The sequence below is a fragment of the Ovis aries genome, chromosome X (genome assembly GCF_016772045.2).
Source record: "Ovis aries strain OAR_USU_Benz2616 breed Rambouillet chromosome X, ARS-UI_Ramb_v3.0, whole genome shotgun sequence".
NCBI classification, from domain to species: domain Eukaryota; kingdom Metazoa; phylum Chordata; class Mammalia; order Artiodactyla; family Bovidae; genus Ovis; species Ovis aries.
Genome location: NC_056080.1, coordinates 113881045 through 113901131, shown reverse-complemented (window position 1 = coordinate 113901131; position 20087 = coordinate 113881045). Strand labels below are relative to the sequence as shown.

The 20087-nt window shown below is 45.8% G+C and overlaps 1 protein-coding gene across 8 annotated transcripts in view; it reads right to left on the bottom strand.

Annotated features, from left to right (window-relative positions):
• BCORL1 (BCL6 corepressor like 1) overlaps positions 1-20087 on the bottom strand; it is a 60863-nt gene that overhangs the window by 36777 nt on the left and 3999 nt on the right. For 6 of the 8 annotated variants that reach the window (XR_009598803.1, XM_027963619.3, XM_027963623.3 and 3 more), the window contains 2 exons: positions 4936-5065; positions 91-178 (listed from right to left, as the gene is read on the bottom strand). Coding sequence is in view for 7 of the 8 variants with exons in the window: in XM_027963619.3 (XP_027819420.1) it covers positions 91-178; positions 4936-5021 (174 nt within the window). In the remaining variant the exon portion in view is untranslated. Of the gene's footprint in view, positions 1-90; positions 179-4935; positions 5066-12718; positions 19973-20087 lie in introns of those variants that run through there. The other 2 variants (XM_042242479.2, XM_027963622.3) reach the window with 2 other exon arrangements.

Genomic DNA, 20087 nt, shown 5'->3' with positions numbered 1-20087 from the left:
CCCCTTCGGGGAGGGCAGGCTGGCCACCATGCTTGGGCGGTTCAGCTCCACCCTTCAGCAGGTGGCATGTGGCTCCGCATGGCCCCTTACCTTGGAAAAACTGCTGACACAAAACTCCTGAGATCCAAAGCGCTGGCAGTCACCTGTCGTGGACTCCTCATCAGAAAGAGGTGCTCTTCTAGCATGGGAGACACAACCAGAAAAAGGACATGAGGCCAAGCCTTCAGGCCACCACCACCTGCCCCAGAACACCCCCTGCCTGCCCGGGTTCACAGAAATCCTTCTTGTCTCGCTTCCCTTGTTGGCTTGGGGGAGATCACGATAAACCTGGGGGGGCGGGGCGGTGGTCCAGGCTGCAAACCAGAGCCTCCATGCCCAACTTTTCAAGTTCCTACGAAGGAAAAGTCCTGATCTGACCAGACTCCCCTCTCTGGGCTGTGTGTCCGGTTTTCTAGGGCTCTCACCAGCAGTGTGACCCCAGCACCTCTGCCTTGTTCCTAGAGCTTATCCATCAAGGTGACCGTGCAGAAAGTACTGAGCAGTGCCAAGAGGGGAGAGATGTAACTCACAGGAAATCTCAAAAGGCACGCAAAGCGCTTTTCTCATAAATGCAGTCTTATTTTAAGTCTGTAAGGAAAGCTGGCTGCAGGCATCATAAGGGTAACCCTTTCCTAAAACAGATAACCACCTGCATTGTGTTTCATGTTCTAAATCCAACTCTCACCTGTCCACCCGATAGGCTTGCCTACAGCAGATGCACGTTTATTAGCACACATAATGACACTGATTCGAGGCAGGTCACTGGCGTGTCAAGGGGCATCTCAAGGGCATGACTTCTTTCCCTCTAAGATACCGGTGAACTCAGGCCAGCACACTCCTTCCTACCTTTCTGCTCTTGCTTGCGTCCCATTCCCCAACAGCTTCCCCCTCTCCCCTTGGCCTCCTAGCATCACTGTATTTTCTCTCATCCCAAAGGGAAGAAAGCCTTCAAGACAACAGACCCCCAAATTCAAGCTGGTATACTGCAGAGGGAAATGCTCAAGGCCAGAGCACTGGTTCCCAAAGGAGGAAAACCCCACTGTACTCCCACCTTCTAAAAAGTCTTCTCTAAAATTTGGGTAAGAATCTTAGAAAATGGGCTTTGTTGTTGTTCGGTTGCTCAGACATGTCTGACTCTGCAAACCCATGGACTGCAGCATGCCAGGCTTCCCTGTCCTTCACCATCTCCTGGAGTTTGCTCAAACTCATGCCCGTTGAGTGAGTGATGCCATCCAACCATTTCATAGAAAATGGTATATCCTGACCTCCTCCCTGAAAAAAGGTCAGCCCGGGAGGGTGACGTTGGAGAGAGGATAAAGCCCACAGGAAACTTGGTGTCTGAAGTACAGAATGTGCCTCTGTTGCCCCAGGGAAGACACTGGTGGGGCAGGGGTGGGTGGAGTGGGTGGAAGGCTGAGGTGCAACAACAGAGCTCTAGCACAAGGACTATGATACGGTTCCTAGGGTGCAAACACAGGAATGCTCTGTGCATCTCTGGGGAGCCAGACTGCCTTGGGGTTTGCCATCCTCCTATTTCAGAGCCTCTTCCTGAGCTCTGCCACAGCCAAGGAAGAAGCCAGCGCCTGCCTCACCAGCCACCCTAACCAAAGGGCAGTCAGGGTGTCCCCAACCCAAGCCCCACAAGAACTAACTCCTTCCCTTGTACTGGAACAGGGAACCACTGACACACCCCCAAACTGTACTGGGGCAAGAGGAGCAAAAAAGACAAGGGGGTCACCACAGGCTTCTCCCCATCTTTTCAGGGCTGCAGAAGGGACTAACTGAGGGGAAAGGCTTGTTCCCTTTAAAAGGCAGCTAGGCTGGCAGAAGTGGGAGGGTTTCACTGCTGGCAATGGACTGCTGGTGACAAATAGCAAGGATCAAAAGGAGAGACAGGGCTGGAGACACAGCCGGGGGTCTCGAGGAAGGCGAGGAAGGGGGAGCCTGAGGGAAAGGGAAAACATGCTTGGACATCAACCCCTGAGAGCCCAGAAAAGCAAACCCAATCCCCAGCTTCAGGCCAGGGGTGAAGCAGGGTTCCAGGGCTGGTTCTGCGGGGCCAATGGTGGTAAGGGAAAAGGAGCGGCAGGGACCCCCACTTGGACAACCCCTCATAAGGTATCACAGAGAGGACACAAAATTTCCATATCCCCCCTGCTGATGATACAGAGGGGAGCTAAGCTGCATACTCAGTCCTGCTCGCTTAGCTTTCACCCTATATAAAATCACCCTGAAAGTAGAAACCCTGCCTTCAAAGATAGCCACCAGAGAAGTGTGGAGCCACTGGCCCAGAGACTCTCAAGGTGGCCACAGCAACAGCGATCCTGGCTACTCCAGCCATACCTACACCTGAGCCGGCTGCCAAGGCTCTGGGAAAATGTCCTGCAGCCACGTTTCAAGCCTTCTGAGGAGAGGAGTGTGTAAAGCCAAGCAAATGTTAAACTGCTCCATTGACAGAAGAATGTGGGACGGGGGAGGGGGTGCAGGGGAAGAGTCAGGTCAACCGAGCAAGATTAGGAGGGTGCAGGTGGCCGGGAGAAGAGAACAGGAGTCAAAGCAGGCTTCAATCAGGACTGAAAACTGATCCCACCGTTTCTTCCCAACAGAGATGACCCTAGGCTGTTATGCTCAAGGCTTTGTTGAACTTAAACCAGAACCAGTCATAACCTTTTAGGGCTGTCTGCCTAATTATTAAGGGCTAGCACCAGTGTCAAACCAGACCTTTTTCAGTTCCTGTTGGGCCTTAACTACATGGTACATATCTCGCTCCTTGGATCCCAGCTCCTGCAGACTTTCCCTGACTCAAATCCCATCACACCCCAAGACTGCCTTTATTCCAGCCAAAGTTCCCCACAAACACATGGTGTGACAAACACCAGCCCTCACCTGAAACTCCTACTCATCCCTCAAGCCTTGGCTCAAATGTCACTGCCTCTGGGAAGCCTTCCCTTCTTCCCCCAGGAAGCTTTTGATTCTTGCCTTTAGACTCCCACTATACACGCCACTCGACGGCACTCACCACCAATGTCCCATGACAAATGGTTTGCTCTGACTGAGTTTAACAAATGTTTGGTGAATGAAGTCATGAATGGGTACAAGAAAGGAAGCAAGCAAGAAACAGAGGGATTTAGCTGGAGGCTGGTCTAGAGTTAGTCATCTAAGGCCAGCAGAAAGGCCCTGTCCCCCGTTTCTACAGTCCCCAACTATATCTGATGGAGCTGGGTGGGCTTCTCAAACCTAACTTTAAGAATTAACCCCCAGATGCAGCTTTACATTCCAAATAGCTAAGTTCTACAGGTGGTAAAGGCCTGATGAGGAAGATGGTTTTAAATAAGGTGAGATCACCTTTTGGAAATAAGCTGTAGCATGCCCTAGGCTGGAGCAGGAAGGCAACAATAATGGGTAGACGAGGTCAAAAGTGACAACACTTAAAAGGTCATCTTAACCATGTGGCATATTTCGTAACTGAACATCCCAAGAAAGGTCCATAAGAAGTGAAAATCAAGTTTGGTTCCAACTCATGGTCCTTTTTCAGTGGGGATTTAGAATGGACAGTAAACCCAAGTAACTTGTCCATTGATTTTTTGAAGGCTCTAGTTGAGATCTCTACATCAAAGTCTCATCTGCTTATAACTAGTTGCCAATGAATACTCATACAAATCAATACCACCACTCTGCCTTCCCCACATCATCTCTTAATTATTATCTAAGGACACACCTCATATGCAAAGGAAAATATCTTTCTTGCACAGATCCTAGAAGAATTTTGTCTTATTTTCCTTGAACTTGACTTTTATATTCTAAAATTAAATTCCTTTTAAGTCCATCTCTAACTCATCCCTCTGTGTAGAGAGCATTAAACCATCAAACACTAATGGCTTCAAAAAAAATAAAAAGGTCTATTCTTCTAACCTGAACCTCAGACAAATACACACTTCTCAAGTTAAGAGCAGAAGGAAGATAGCTATCCCTTTTCCTTTCAAAATTACCCACACCCCCTCCATGCACACACCCATGCACACACCTCCAAGATTTCCCCAAGGAAATGCCAGATCTTGAATCCAATGAAAAGTCATATTGTTCTGTGTTCTAGGTGATTGATTTGACATATTTGGATTTCAACAGTCAATATATTGAAACCAGCTAGCATGGGGGAGCCATACCTTCTCTAAAAATGGGAGAGGCATTGCAACCAACACACACAGCTCTTTGGCCAAGAGTTAGGAAAAGTCAAATGTAGAATCTGAAGGCCATTTTGAGTGCTCATCGTATGGGGCATGATCAGAAATGGCACAGCTTGGTCAACTCAGTATTTTGGTGAACAGAAAACTGAAAATGCACACAGATCCAGCAGGCATCACCAACTTTCAGTTTCCTACGAAAACTACGTTAAGCAGTCTGATTGTCCTTTGATACTTTATAAGTATCTCACTGCAAATCATCACTAGCCTCGTGAGGCCAGAACGTGCTGATCGCCAGAATACCCACTAACCATTCCCAGTATAAAGCTGAATGATAAAACCACCTTTCTTCCAGGCTTAGATCAAGGACCAAAAATATCTTATATGTATCCTTGAGCACAGAACATGGATGCAGCAAATAAAAACTGCAATTGCCTGAGCATCCCTATATTCCACAATCTGACAGTTCTTAATGAGTGGACAAATACTAGTTGGCAAAAGGTCATCTGTTGGCTTCCTCACTTTCATCTGAACAGGGACGGCATGGCAGAGCAGGCCACTCTTGCCGCCCAGCCCCAGCCCACCTCAGGAAAATCAGAAACAACCAACAGTCTCCTTCCCAGGGTTCTTCCTCTGGCCCTCTCATAGCTACCCTGCCAGGGAGCAGGGACAACTCACTGGAAGCTGGCCACAGCCTCCTTCCCAGCCTCCTCACCTCTCCTCGTTGATGCCACACATGCGAATCCGGTCAGAACTGGTCCAGTTGTGCACGCCGCTGTAGAGCGGTGCTGTAGAGATCATGACAGCCACTCACCACCAGCTAGGACCTGCTGTGGCCACTCCCCCTGGGGAAAAAGAACTCCCAAAAATCAAAACTTGTAACACAGACGGTGCTTTAACCACCTTTTACGCAGAAACACTGAAACAAATAAAGGTAATTAGAGTGCCAAAACATTAAAGCCATCTCTCTCACAAGCCTGACTGCTGTGGAAAATTAAGGTCCAAATGGGGACGAGGGAGCACCAGCTTTCCAGGAATCCATAGGTTTCAGGATGGAGATGAGGATGCTGTTAATCACCTAGAGTGATTTTTAAATTATCTGAAAGACAGATATGCATGAGTATTCGAGGAAATTCAATCTATTTCAGACAAGTGAGATGACAGTATATTTTTCTACACACATTTAGCCTAACCAACTACAATTAGAGGGTCATTCCCATATACGAATAGTGCATTGAAAGACTACTGGGGAATCTTTTTCTCGTCAACTCTCTAATCCATGAGTACTGAAGTATTTGAGTGACATTGCCAATTTAAGCTCTCCAGAGGAAGCACAAGCTTGCTTTATAAGCCCTTCCAAACTATTCTAATTTCAAGTTAGGAGTCATATAGATATAATGCATATACCTAAGCTGGTTTAAAGCACCCTTCAAATCAGATAACATACTCCTTGTGCTCTGACCACAAACAAGCAGACGGAAAACAATGCTCCATTAAGAACTGCACATGTCTGTCCTTGTCTCTCCTATCAGTCTGTCATCCCTATGACCTACCACCCCCTTCCCCAGCCAGTGTTGGGCTCTCACTACTGACGACCAATGCAAAGCCAATTCACCTTGCAGAGAAATTGAGGCATCAAGAGAAAGATGTTTATCCAATGAGCTTGTCTTGAGACCCTCAAATTCGAGTTAACTTATTAGCTAAAAGCCTTATTCATCAAAGTTCAACTGAACAAAACCCTATGGTGATCAGAATTTTATGCTGTTCTCCACTGTTTAAAGAAGTAAATCATAGTAAAATATAGCTAACTCAGGGATTTGTTTCATTTATCCTTTATAGGGGCTTCCCTAGTGGCTCAAATGGTAAAGAACCTGCCTGCAATGCAGGAGATCCAGGTTTGAACCCTGGGTCGGGAAGATAGTCCGGAGAAAGGAATGGCTCTCCACTCCAGTATTCTTGCCTGGAGAATTCCATGGACAGAGGAGCCTGGTAGGCTACAGTCCATGGGATCGCAGAGTCAGACATGACTGAGCAACTAACACAGAAATAACACATCCTTTATACAACTTTTGGAGATTGTCCATATTCAACACAATATCATTTATTCAAAAAAATATTTTTCAAGCACCTACTATGTGCCACCACTGTCCAAGGTACCAAGGATTCAACAATTAACAAAAAAGACAAGAAATCCCCGTGTTCATGGAGTTTATATTCTAGTGGGATGAGATAGCCAATAAACATGTTAAATGACTATGTTACAGAATGTTAGAAGGTGATATAACAGGCTAAGGAGCAAGGCAATAGTGGGGTGGGGCAAGGAGCAGAATGGGCTACAATTTATAAGTGGGTGATCAGAGTAGGCCTTGCTGAGGAGACATTTAAACATCCTGAAGGAAGCAAAGATGCGAGCCATGTGAACATCTGGGGAAGTGCATTCCACAGAGGGAACCAGCTCACACAGGTCCTTAAGGCAGGGGGTGCCTGCTAAGATCAGCAAAGAGCCCAGAGGCTGCAGGGCTGACGCAGAGGGAGTAGACAAGGGAAAGAGTCAGTGAGAGGAGAGCAGGGCCGCATCCTCTCCTTGGACTTCCCCCTCCTCCTGTCCCTGTCGCATAGGATAGCATAGGACACTGCTGCTTCGCCCCTTCCTTTATACTTGCCCCTTGCCTGGCTTTACAGACCCTGCACCTGTGGGCTTCTCTCCTGCCACCCCAGAAACCTGGCCCTCATCTTACTAAGTCTCTCCTCACCTCTGCCATGTTCTCCCATCCCTTCCCCTTCCCTCCCTCTCTGTTCCTACCGCCTCCTCTCTCCCTTCTCCCTCCTCTCAATCCCACTCTCCCATTTCTCTCTATTCTTCCTCATCATTCCCCTTCCCCCATTATTCTCCCGGCTGTCTCTCTCTCTTCCCCTCTCTTCTGCTTCTCCTCTTCTCTCTCCTTCAGTGCTCTCCCCTTCCCTCACATCTCCTGCCCCAGTCCTTCCCCTCCTTTATCTCACCTTCCTATTTCCCCTTTCCCCTTCTCCACTGCCTCTCCTCCCCTCTACTCTTAGTCCTCCAGCCTCAGCCTTCAGTCTCCCTCTCTGTCCTCCTGTCTTTCCTGCCTCTCCAGCTCAAGTCTGCCTCTCACTGGCTCTCCCCAATCCCCCCTCGCCCTGTCTCCTTGTGTGTGTGTGTGTGTGCACACGTGTGCACACACATGCGTGCCCCATCCCTCCTTCTCTCTTAGCTCAAGACCTCCCAGTTTCCACTCACCCCTTGGTCACTGATGACTCCCAAATCTGTATCTCTAGCCTGACCTCCCTCCTTAGACCCAGACCAGAATTTCCAGCTGCCAGCCACTTGCTGTTAATTAGATGTCCACCAAGCCCCTCAAACTCAGTGTGTCTCAAACCGGACTCATTATCTGTTACCAAGAACCTGCTCCCTACCCCCCATGCCCAGCATGTTTCCTATCTTAGTTAAGAGCACCACTATCCCCCAGCCTGGAAATCTCAGTGTTCAACTCCTCTCCCACACTACCCACATCCAATCAGGAGTCAAGCCTTAATAACACCATCTCTGTCCTCTCCTTCTAGCCCTCTCGCCCCTGGCCTGATGTGGTCCCTCATCATCCCTCACCCAGAATATTACAATAGCCTCTTAACTGGTCCCTCTGCCTCTAATCTCTTGATTCTACAATCAATTCATCTTCTAAAGCACCAGTTCGATCACATCGCCCCCTCTGTCTGCCAGAGCTTTCAACAGTTTTCCTCTGTCTTCAGAATCGAGCCTACATTTCTTAGCACAGCTTTCAGGGCCTTCCAGGACCTGGCCTTTAGCCTGTCTGGCCACATCCTGCGCCCTCACCACTCGATTCCTGACCCTTCCCTGAACAGACCATCCAGTTCCAGGCAGGTTCCTCACCCTGAAATGGCCTCTCCTGTGTCCCCCCCCCCTTCCCCTCTGTCCCCCATCAAAGCCTAGCTTGAATGTCACCATGTCATCTCCCCAGCCCCCGTCCTTGGTCAGTTAACTACTCCCTGTCTGGTCCTCCCTAAACATTTCATTCCCATACCTACCACAGCACAGATTCTTGGTCCCTTTGCTGTGTGATTAATTGGGCATATGGCTCTGGTGTCCTTCCCCCACTCCCAGACAATCAGCTACTTAAGGTAAGAAATACCTTCTTTTCTGTCTCTGGTTCTTCTGCAATGTCTTATACACAGTAAGTACTTAGTAAATTTGTGTTATGTGGAAGTGAATCTTGGGTGAGAATTGAGGTGGTGACCCTGAGAAATTATAAAAGGCAAAAGAAACCCCCCAAAAAAGTACTCACCATGCTTACTATTTTTTAGAAACTGTACTTTAACCAAAAAACTCTGCCTTATCTACAGCACACCCTTCCAAGCTGCCTGATTCTAGCCTGGTTCATTGTCTCTGAGCTCTTTTGCACCTCTGTAAATTGCAGGTAACTGATGGATATGCAAACTCTGTCTTGTCCCCACGCAGTTTGGATTGACTTCCCTCCCCACTGTGGAAAAACCAGTTTTGCCTCCATCTGCAATTCAATTCCTTTACTCCATATAAATTTGTGCTTTTGGGACCTTTTTCTTTGAACCGACTATAAACATCTGTCTGGTTCCCTTGTTGATTAATGAGTAAAATAAAATCTTTAACATGTGCTCATTCTTAAATCTGTAAGAGACTCATGATTTTACCTTTCCATGAAAATTATCTTTAACATTTCTAAAACAGTTACACGGATTCACACATAACTTTAGAGAGATTTCAGCAAGGGGGTAAGACATCTCAGTTCACTAGGATCCCACTCCCTAAACATCCTGGTTAATCAAGTTTTGACTGTTTCTTAGAGTATCTTGGAATATCCTACTTTAAGGAATAACAGCTCAGTCTGTTGGCTGATCATCTTTTTTCATCTGTTCTCTCTGTGAGGCATTAGAAGACTCAGGCAATGGAACGGGCCATTCTTGTCATAGGACAAATTTTTAACACGAATTTTAATGCACGTTTTAGTGGCTACCTGAATTTTGTAGGCAGTGGATATGTCAGTCACCACGGCTTTTTCACCCTTAGGTTAATTTTTCTTCTGTTTAGAGGGGATTAGTAGTCTGTAGGACTTGGGACAGAAATCAAAGGAGAGAATCCTAGCATTTGGAAACAGAACAAGGTATAGAATATCATTCCCTAGATAAGGGAGTTTGTAGACGGCCCCAAGTTCCCAAATAACAATAAGAAAACAAGTAAAAACCAAAATAATTAGCATAAAATATATATTTTATGACTACTTAGAGGGCAAACCTGATCCTAGAGACCTCCACTTGCACAAGATCCTGAAGATAGAGCATCAGCTTAAATCTCAGCCTCCCACTCCTCTATTATGATTTTGTCAGAGCAGCGCCCCTTCCTGTGTGAAGTCCTGTGCTGCTAATTAATAGTAGCCTTTGCAGGGGTGGGGAGGGAAGGGGAAGGGTGGAAAGCGCAGTCAAGAGAGCATCAAGCTAAATGGTCTACACAAGAAGGCAGGAGAGTAAGCAAAGGTAACTTCTAAAGAGGTACTGATGGTGTCAATGCCCACACAGGACAGGAAGAGTCAAGACAGACCATGCACACCAATATTTTTCACGTCAGAATCACCAAGGTGCTGGTTCAAAAGACAGATTCATAGGTTCCAGCCCTCGAGATTCTGAACCAGGAGACCGAGGGTTCTGTTCTAAGTCCCATCAAGTTAATAACCACTCACCGGTACACAACTTCTCAGGAGAGGTGAGCACAGAGGGAAAGTCTTACAGACATGCCACTCTTGGCAGGCTCCAATGGTGTCCACACTTGGGGCCCAGCTTGCTTTCACTCGTAGTGCCTGCACTCACGTGTGGTGTGCAACTCTCCATCGGTCTCTCACTCCCTCTCTGATGGCAACCATCACATCAAAGGTGAAAGGCGAAGTTCCTGAAAGGAACTTGGAAGAAACCTGGTAATCTCAAGTGACCCAGGAAGCACAGGCACAAGGATACAAAATACCTCAAAGGATTTTCCCAGATGTCACAACCATGTAATTGTTAAGAAATGAACAGCTGCAGGGCCACAGAATCAAATGCAGCAGGACCACGGCAAGCCATCCCCACTTTGGGAGGGGGAGACTCAAAAGGCACATCCAACTTGTGGTGAGAACAAAGAACACATGCTCCACCAACCTGAAGTGCTAAGCAGTGCTGAAAAAATAAAGAAAAACGTCTAGATTTAGCAGGCACACGTACACATAAGTAGAAGGACTGACCAAAATCCGAGGGACTGAATCCAACAAGCGGGCAGCAGAAAGCAGGTAGCCAGTCAGGATCACCACGCTATGAAACAGGGGAAATCAAAGAGAAAATGGATAATGGGAGAGCAATGGCCTTAACATGGTGAGAACAGCAGCTAAGCTTAGGGTGAACAGGGAGTAGAAGAAAAACTGAAATGAGGTAGAATGCTTTCCTCAAAAAACTCCAAAAGCAAGAAAGAAAAACAAAACCCTCGAAGACAAGTGCAGGTATAAATGTCATAAAAGAGAAGCCCATAGCAAGTAACAACCAAAAAGGAAAAAATGAAATAGGGGAACCTGAAATATTTCACCATCGTGGGCCAAACTGAAACACTGTGGGGAAGCCCTGAAGACAGACATATCAGAAAAGTTTAGAGAGAATATCTTCTCAAAAGGGGAACATCAAATTGTAGCCCAAATTAGGGCTGGGGGAGTTGGCAATAGGGGACAGGCAGCGCTAAAATCTCCAAGATCCTACAGATTGGGTAGACTTTTTTGGTTCGGTTTTGAAAGGGAGATGCCAAAACAAGGAGATTTCACAACAACTACAAGCAAAAGCATGGTCACCCTGCATAGGAGGAAGAGGAGGACGTGACAGGAGGTAACAGAGCATCTGTCTGACATTTTTTTAAATGAAGTAGGCATTGTTAAAAACTTTTCGTTTCCACCGTTGAAAATGACCAGACAGGTTGTTTGTGAGGCTAGTGGACAAGTTCCCCAGAATCAGGTGGCTCCTTCTGTGGTCAAAGACCCCTTCCATGAAGAACAACGGCTGCTGGCAACGCATGTGACACAGCCAGGGACCTTACACACAGCAGGAAACCTGCCCACTTACTCCTGCTTGGACTCTACCACCAAGACAGCAAATTAGAAACTCGAGATTAAGAAGGCCTCAGTTAAACTAAATCTGGTAGTACTCCCCCAGGACTCTTGGTTCACACTGCCTTGTGACCTGGAAGCAATTACAACCTTAAAAAAAATGAAAGAGCTGGAAAATATTCATCTTGAAGCCTGGCCCTGAATCTGTCCTCAAGAGGATAGGCGTGGCCAGTAGACAGTTAAAGAAGGAGGGTTGGGTCAGTGATGACTAATAAGTAAAGAAAACCAACTTTGGGACCTACTGCTCCAATAGAAATTCAGAACTTTGGGGAAAGTTCCCGTAAGACAGAGAGAGAGGTATTCACATTGTGATTTCACTGAAGCAAAGGCAAGGCCACCCCACTCCGCACTTTGGGAAAAGCGACATCTAAGATACCTGCCCCCTACCCCCACCCCAAGGAGACCCAAGAGCTCACTGGCATTGAGATCCCAGGGAACATGAAAAGGCCATGACTTCACCCAGTCACTGAAGTGCCTTTAGAGAGATGTCAAAATGTCTCAAAATCATTGTTTTCAATAGGAAAGTTTACACACATCCAACAAGGATAACTTCACCAGGCTTTAGATATGGAACCCCTACCATGGGTCTTACCCTCCTTGGCCCTCTGCCTTCTTTCATGTGTAGGACTAACATTCCTATTTCCCCCACTTAATATCTGAAACCTCAACCCCAATGAGGAAGTTCTTCCAACTTACATTCTTCGAATTTAATGATTCTCCATATAAGGATATTCTAATATTCTCCTCTAGCTTTTCCCTCAAAATCTATATCCCCTCATCTTTCCCTACCATTAACCAAATGCCACTCCTTGGAACTCAAAGGGTCCAGTAAACATGCCCCAATCACTTTGCTTTCCTTCATGCAAAACAGGTTCCTCTACCACCATATACTACCACACACAAACATACACACAGATGAAATCAACTGAAAATAATCTGCTGGGCAATTGGAATGAGAAAGGGGTCCTTTCCCCTATTCATCCCCTTCTTGTATTCTCGCATTTCCTAGTTACCCTGAGGTTTTTGTTTTTTTCTATCCGAAAAGTTCCACCAGTTCTACTCCAAGGCATCAGTCCTATAAGGGACATGGCATCCTGTTCTCAGATACATTCATTCCTGTATTTACCGAGAAAGCTGAGGCATTGCCTGCAGACAGCTCTAGCAGAGACACCTTCATAGACTCCTTAGGTACCTCTATATTTGAAAATTTCACCTTATAAACATTTATGAGACTTGGATACAAAGGAATGTTAACTATCTTCTAAATGCATAAGAGCTTACTCACTCAAATGTCATTACTTCCAAAATAGTCACCTTGGGAAGCTAGACATTGATCTCGAAGGATTGACCAGGGCTTGAGGTCTGGATCTTGATCTCCTTTGACATTCACAGCTGGTTGAATCCAGGGATGTGAAACTTGTGTGGCTGTGGAAATTCCTTTCTACTCTGCCATTTCACATCAGCGACTTGAGAATTGCGGGATCTGATATCCATTTTGACATCCGAGGAGGTTCCTGGAACCACTCACCTATAGATACCAAGGGACTACATACTCTACTACCCAAAGCCTCAACTGTGGGGGAACAAACTTGGAGGGCATTTTCAGCGCCTACTTCTCAATTATCTGAGACATCTTACTCTTGTCCAGTTACAATGTCATCTGCAAAAGTTGAGAATCACACAAAAGCACTTGAATGGACCAAAGGTAATCAATTCCAGCAGTGAAGTAGGCAAAAGTAAAATGTTTTAATCTCTCACATACATTTTCATACCACCAGATCATTTTAGTTTTCCACTCACTGCCAAGATATTTTTTTTCCTATTATTCAAATAGTACTCACTTTTATTTCCTACTGTAAGGACATTATTTTACTCCATTTAAACAAAATTCCTCAACTCATCATAGCTTTAAACTGGACCTAGGCTCTAGGAACAAGATTTTATACAACTTCTAGATGTCACAGATATCCAAAAAACCTAAATATCAGGAAATTAATCAATCCTTTTCCAAATGCAAACCACCTTAAAATGTCACCCTAAGTAACTAGGGTCATCCTTTGAGCACCTCTTGTTTCACTAGATCAAAAAATAAATAAATAAATAAATAAAATAAGAGCTGGCTTTCCTCAATTTGGTCTTCAGCAGGACCATGTGAATATTGCAGGTGTTTTTCACACTCCAAAGTTGAATCAATGTAACCTGAGACTTCAATCCCTTTTGTGATGCTTTTGGGTCCTCCCTGCAATAAACTGTGACAGTGGCTCTCAGGTTCTTCATTTCAGTATACAGCATTCAAGATATGGAATTTTTCACTTAAAGGTTTCCTCCTCACCAAGCTTTGGCCTTTCTTAAAAAAAAAAAAAAAAGTCTCCTGGACCTCTTACACAAATATTTGGAGAGGCCATGTCAGCCTACTTTTTTTTCCCCTATTCTCTCACCCCAGACTATGGGCTTAACTCATTTTATAGACATTACTCATCCAAAAGTATACACATACATACACACATTTAGCTCACAGAATTTCAAACTCTCAATATTGGCTCAATCTGCTATCTATCTGTAGAGTTTTCAAGGCTAGGAAGATTTTCTACCTCTTTTAATAGCTCCTCCCAATAGTGCCTAGCACGATACAAGGCATGCAAAATGCACTTGATAATTAAATACTTGCTAAACTATGGGTAAAAATGGAAATCCCCACTACCCACTACCCCATACAGAAACCAAGAACAACCCCATGTAAAAAGCATTGGGCCTATGAATTCCTTTTACTTCCTGTGCTTCTCTCATAAAACTTTCTCTTCTTTCTTCTCCTTACTTTCATGATAAAGAAATCACAGAAATAAAATAAAATTGGACTGGAGCAAAATAATAAAGTCAACTTCCAATTATCTGAGGGTGGCTTAGCCACAGCTAATTTTTAAACCCAGCCAACTTATGGACTGCCTTCTGCCACTTATACTACATGTGTGCTCAGGGAACAACTCATTATAATATTTGCCTAAGCAGAATATAAACAGGAAGGTAAATCTGCTGGGGAGGGGGACAGGCAGAGAACAATAATGCATTTCCAAAGTCAAACAGAAATCATTCATTTGTTCACTGATCTACTATTTTAAATTGTCCTGATATCACACTCTCCCTATATCGGCATAGTTGATTGTTGGCATCAAAGTCCACTTTGGCTGCAGAGAGGGACTATAGTTTATAGCCCATCATTTTCCCTGCCCAGAACTTTGGTTTGGGGATACCTGAGCTATTTGAGACGCTAATCTCTCCCATTCAATCGCTGATGAACATCCTTGTCATAGAGCCATCCCAGACCCAGGCTCTATCTATCAGCTCTTGTAGAAATTCCAGATGTCAGAGACAGCTGGAAAGCCCAACGAGTCATAATTAAACACGGCAGCCCTTTTCAGAAAGCAATGGATTTTTAAAATGTCATCCTGGTAAACTACTTTTGGGTCATTTTTAAACCATGGCCCAAAATGTGCCCTGAAGTTTCAACTGGATATACACCCTTCAGTTCCTGCCCTGAAACACTGAGCCATGTTACAGCACAGCTGTTAAAGAAGCTGCCACTTCCACCTCAAAGGTGGATGCAACAATGCAGTAATGAGCCAAGCTATTTCTTCCTACCACGTCGTAAATGCTAAATATGTCCTAATACAACAGGAATATGGAGAAAGAGCACAGAGCATCAAGATATAAGAGGAGCACTCAGGAGCTAATGACAGTTTTCTTTCTGCCACCACATTTACCATAGCATAATAAAAAAGGTAATGTTATAGGACACAATTGAATAAGAAAAACTAGTTACACTATAATATGAGATTATACTACTAGATTATACTGTAATACCAAATGCCATTATTGGGCACTTGCTATGGACCAGGCACTAGAGACACATCATCTTGTGTAATCCTCACAGCCCTGTGAGACTGGGATCATCATCTCCATTTTATAGATGAGAAAACTGAGGCTCAAGAAAGTTCCACACAACTAGGAAAGAGAAGAATGAGGACTCTAATGTAAGGCTGTATGTCTCCAAAGGCCTTCAGGTGAAGGCTAACGTCTGAGAACCACCGAACCACACTAACTTGTGTGTCGTGCCACCAAGCCCTGCTGAGTAAACCTCCGTCATGGTAAGATACCTAGTCACCTCTCAGGTCAGGTGTAGGGTGCATCCACTCATGCTGGGTTCAGGGTCGTGTGTAGAACACTTCTCGAGAGAACTTGGAAAAATGAAAACCTGCTTGTTTTCCTTGTCCCTGGACACCAGCATTATAACAAAACTTAACTGTACCCTTAAATGGCACTAACACTAAGATTTCTAGGCATACGTTAGCAATGAGGTAACCAATTTTTGTTTCTTAGCAGACAGTCAAAGAAGCCTGAAACACAAAGCTTTGCCTGCCCCTCAGTACTCTCGATTTTTTACGGATACTTAGCCTAAAGTCTTCTTAAAATCCAAATGAAGATGTATCCTGATGCATACTCTTACGAATAAGCTGAAAATTACCCTATTTTACAAACAATAAACCATCTCTCTTCAAATTCATCACAATTCATTGACCAGGGAGAATATGACCTTGACACGCAGCCTGCAGCCACTTTTTAAACAATGATCCACTTTTTAAAGTTTTATGGGGAAAGGGTGGCTTCTGCTTTAAAAAAAAAAAAAAAAAAGAGGGAACCAGAACAGCATATTTGAATTATGGGGATAGAAACAAAGTTAAATTTTACTCTTGACCAGAATTCAACTTCAGTTCACCAAAGAAAGTTTTCATCATAAAAGAGTGCTTTTAAGTTTTGAACAGTAGGAAAGCGTATGATTTAGAAAGAGAACAGGTTCTACGTTATTTTAAGGATGACCATTCAAAAACTGGCATTAATAAAGCCTAGTTTGTATGTGAGATTACATAAAATAGTGTATAGCATCCTACTGCAATGGCGCCCCACTCCAGTACTCTTGCCTGGAAAATCCCATGGACGGAGGAGCCTAGTAGGCTGCAGTCCATGGGGTCGACAAGAGTCAGACACGACTGAGCGACTTCACTTTCATTTTCCCTTTCATGCACTGGAGAAGGAAATGGCAACCCATTCCAGTGTTCTTGCCTGGAGAATCCCAGGGACAGGGGAGCCTGGTGGGCTGCCGTCTACGGGGTCGCACAGAGTCGGACATGACTGAAGCGACTTAGCAGCAGCAGCATCCTACTGGCCCAAAGGTAGATTACTTCTTATTACCTCCCTCTTTGGCCAGTCAGACGCTAAACCTTCTGGCAAGCAGAGACTCACATCCAACTAGAACATTAGCATTAAGAAATTTCCTCTCTTGGACTTCCCTGGTAGTCCAGTGGCTAAGACTCTGCCCTCCGAATGCAGGGGGCCCAGGTTCAATGCCTGGTAAGGTAACAAGATGCTGCAACTAAGAGTTCATATTCTGCAACTAAAAATCCCACATGGCACAGTTAAAACCCCAGCTAAAATCTGGCACAGCCAAATAAACAAATAAATAAACAAATATTTTAAAAAGAAATTTCTTTTCCTTTTGAAAACTCGAAGGTGTAGGGTCTTCCTTCTGCCCTTAATGTAGTCATCAGTGGCTTCTCCCTTTCACTGTCTATTTTACCCCAATTTCCACTTTCCTCAGCACTCTTTCCATTCCACTCTAGTGTTCACTTTCCCACCAAACTCAACCATGAACTCTTCTCTCAATCCCGGAATGCTGGTTGATATTGGAAAACAGCTCTCTACCATCTGAGGCCGTTCTAGCCCATCTCAAACTTAGCTCAGCCTAGAAGCAATGAACCACTCCAGCTGTCCAACCCCAAATTAACGCCTCTTCTCCCTGCTCCCACTCCGCCCTCCCATTCTGGCCCAAGGCTCTCAGGCCACTGTGCTTCATCCTGTTTCATTCTGGAATTTCCATCATTCACCTCCCTATATCTAGGATTCCGCCCACTTGCAGACTGGAAAAACTGGTGTATTCCCTCTTTCTCCTTCTTTCAAGGCCATTCTACTAACAATGGTGAATTCCTACCCCCATTCTGTATACTTACCTTAGTTGAGATTTTATAATTAATGTCCAGACTTGTAAGCCCTGGATCCCAGCTAACCTCTGCTTCCTGGGCCCTCCCAGGGCAGCGGCCATCAAAGCAAATTTTTATGTTCCTCACATCAACTCCAGACGATATCTGAATAAACACCTTCCTCCTCTGGCTCATTATCCCACCCTCTTTCTCTATTCTGCATTTTTCAGTCTGTATAGTATCTCTAAACTCCCTATTTCCTTATGTGTAAATATATTTCTGTTTCTTCCCATATATCAGTTTTTCTCCCTAGCCCTACTTTTACTCAAGATCATCCTTCTCTCATGGGGTCTCAAAGAGTCAGACATGACTTAGCAACTGAATGACAACAATATCCTTCTCTCTTGCCCAAATCTTACTTATTCTAGCATGAAAGTTAAGAGTCTTAAAGGGTCTTCAAACTTTACTTTGGAAACATTATCCTGGAGATTTTAAGGTTCCACTTTTTCCTAGTTGGCCTTAAAATGGGACCAGTGATAACCACATCTCTTCCCTCTTCACTGCCTATCCAACCCACTTCTGACTTCTCTTTTTGCCTTCCTTCTTTCTAATATTCAAATCCTTTCCTCCTATAATTCTGTTCCTCTAAAAGAATACGCTCTCTAAAACCCATAATCCAGATTCATCATGTTGAGAATCTTCCCCCCAACTCCCATGTAGTGAACTATAGCACGAATAAGGCAAAGAGATGTCTGGAGGAACCCCTTTTGCTTCCCAAGAAAGTTTACACTCCTGAGAAAGAAAGGCATCCTCCTTCCCTCCCTATCCTCTCCTGGTAAATCAATACAGCCAAATCTACAAGTGCCCTTGGTACAGCCACCATTTCCTGTGGAACTGCCTTCCACTCTGCCCAATCCAGATTCCAACTGCGGGGCTTGACAGGGACTCAGCTTTCCTCTGCCCTGGCCTGACAATCTGCCATCTCCTCCTTGTGACCTAAAGAATGAGCCCTCCTTAACCCAGACATCAGAGTCCACCCCACTTCCTCCATCAGCGACTTCTCAGGGCCAGAACATAAAAAAACCTACCTACCTTTGCTGCAAATCTAGCGATAGGGTCAGCCCTCTTATTAATGATGCCAATGTGAGTAAGGCTCTGTGCCCCATGGCCTGTGCCTCTTGTTCCTTACATCCACCCCCAGGGCAGCTGTCTCACTTGCCGTGTCAAAAGATGAGTCTGCCTAGCAATGTCCACACAGCTCAGTCAAGAGGGCCATGTCCCTCCTCAACTCTATCAGCCTTCAGATTCTCTTAACTTCCATAACCAAGCCTCCGGCTTCTCCTAGCTCCCCCAGTCTTTCCTACTAACTTTGCTGCTCCATCAATATTTAACAGGTTCCTCACTCTACATTTTGCTTCTATTTGGAGTCCCTGGATGATTTTTAGGATTAGGTTACCCCCATTTAATCCCCAATGGAATCCTCCAAATTTCTTTCCTACATAACTGTCCTCTTCAGTACTACATGGTGACATCACCATCCAATTTAAGTACCCCTAAACTCTGCTCCATTGTGCTGCCTACCGTGTCTCCCAAAATAAAGCTTCCCCTCTCCCAACATTCAAGGACAGGACAGGTAAACAGAAAATTAAGTGGCCTTTAAAGTCCCTTCCAATGCTGTAATTTTATCATCAACCTAATCCACTCCCAACCCCAAACGCATCCTGCATTCATTTCCCCTGAAATACGTTTCAGCGGAGTGACTTTGAGAAATAGCCTTCTAAGCTGAAAGACCCACGGGCTAACCAGGGTAGCACAAACCTACCAATACACCCAAGAAGTGTCACCAAACATTTTTGCAATTGTACTCCACCTCTGTGCCCAACCGCCTGGAGAGAATTCATTCGGCTGTCGCAGAAGTTACCAGGCTCCCTTCCCACGCTAGCATAAAGAGCCCCTAAACTGGGTTAGACTCCTGGACTAGCCTCGTCCTCACCAAGATACGCTTGTCCTTACTGTCTACTCCAGGAGACACCAAGAATGAGTAAGTATCACCGCATCAACAGCTTCATTCAGACAACGTCTAAAATTTTCAAAACAATAAAACAAAAACAGTGCTTCCACCGCGGGTGGGGTGGGAGGGTGGAACAGAAGCCCCCACCCCCTACACCGGCCTCCGGGGTTTGCAGTCTGCTTGCCTCGTGCCTTTCCCTTGACCACGTCTTTCCCTACAACGATCTCCCCCACCTCCATAACTCGAAATCCCCAGCTGAGGTGCGGCCGGCTCCTCCCAGCCTTGCCCCGGACGTCCCTCCGGCCCAGCCTTCCTCTCGGCGGGACCCCGGCGAGCAGGGCCCCCTCCATCGTCCAGTTCACCTCCCGGTCCCTTTCCGGGCCCCTGGGCACCCCCGTAGGGCTCTGTCCCGAAGCAGAACCTCGACGAGCCAAGCCCACGAGGCCCGTCGCGGGACCCACCCCCCGCTTCCTTCTCCCAGCACCTCGTCCTCCATGCACCCGGCCCCCGGGGCTCTCCGTCGTCTTCGTCCGGGCTCGTACCGCCCCCCGTCGGGGACTCCACCCCCCGCCTGCCCCCGCCCCCAGGCCGGCCCCCTCCCCACCGCGCGCCGCCGGCGCCCTCTGCCCCGGCACGGGACTCC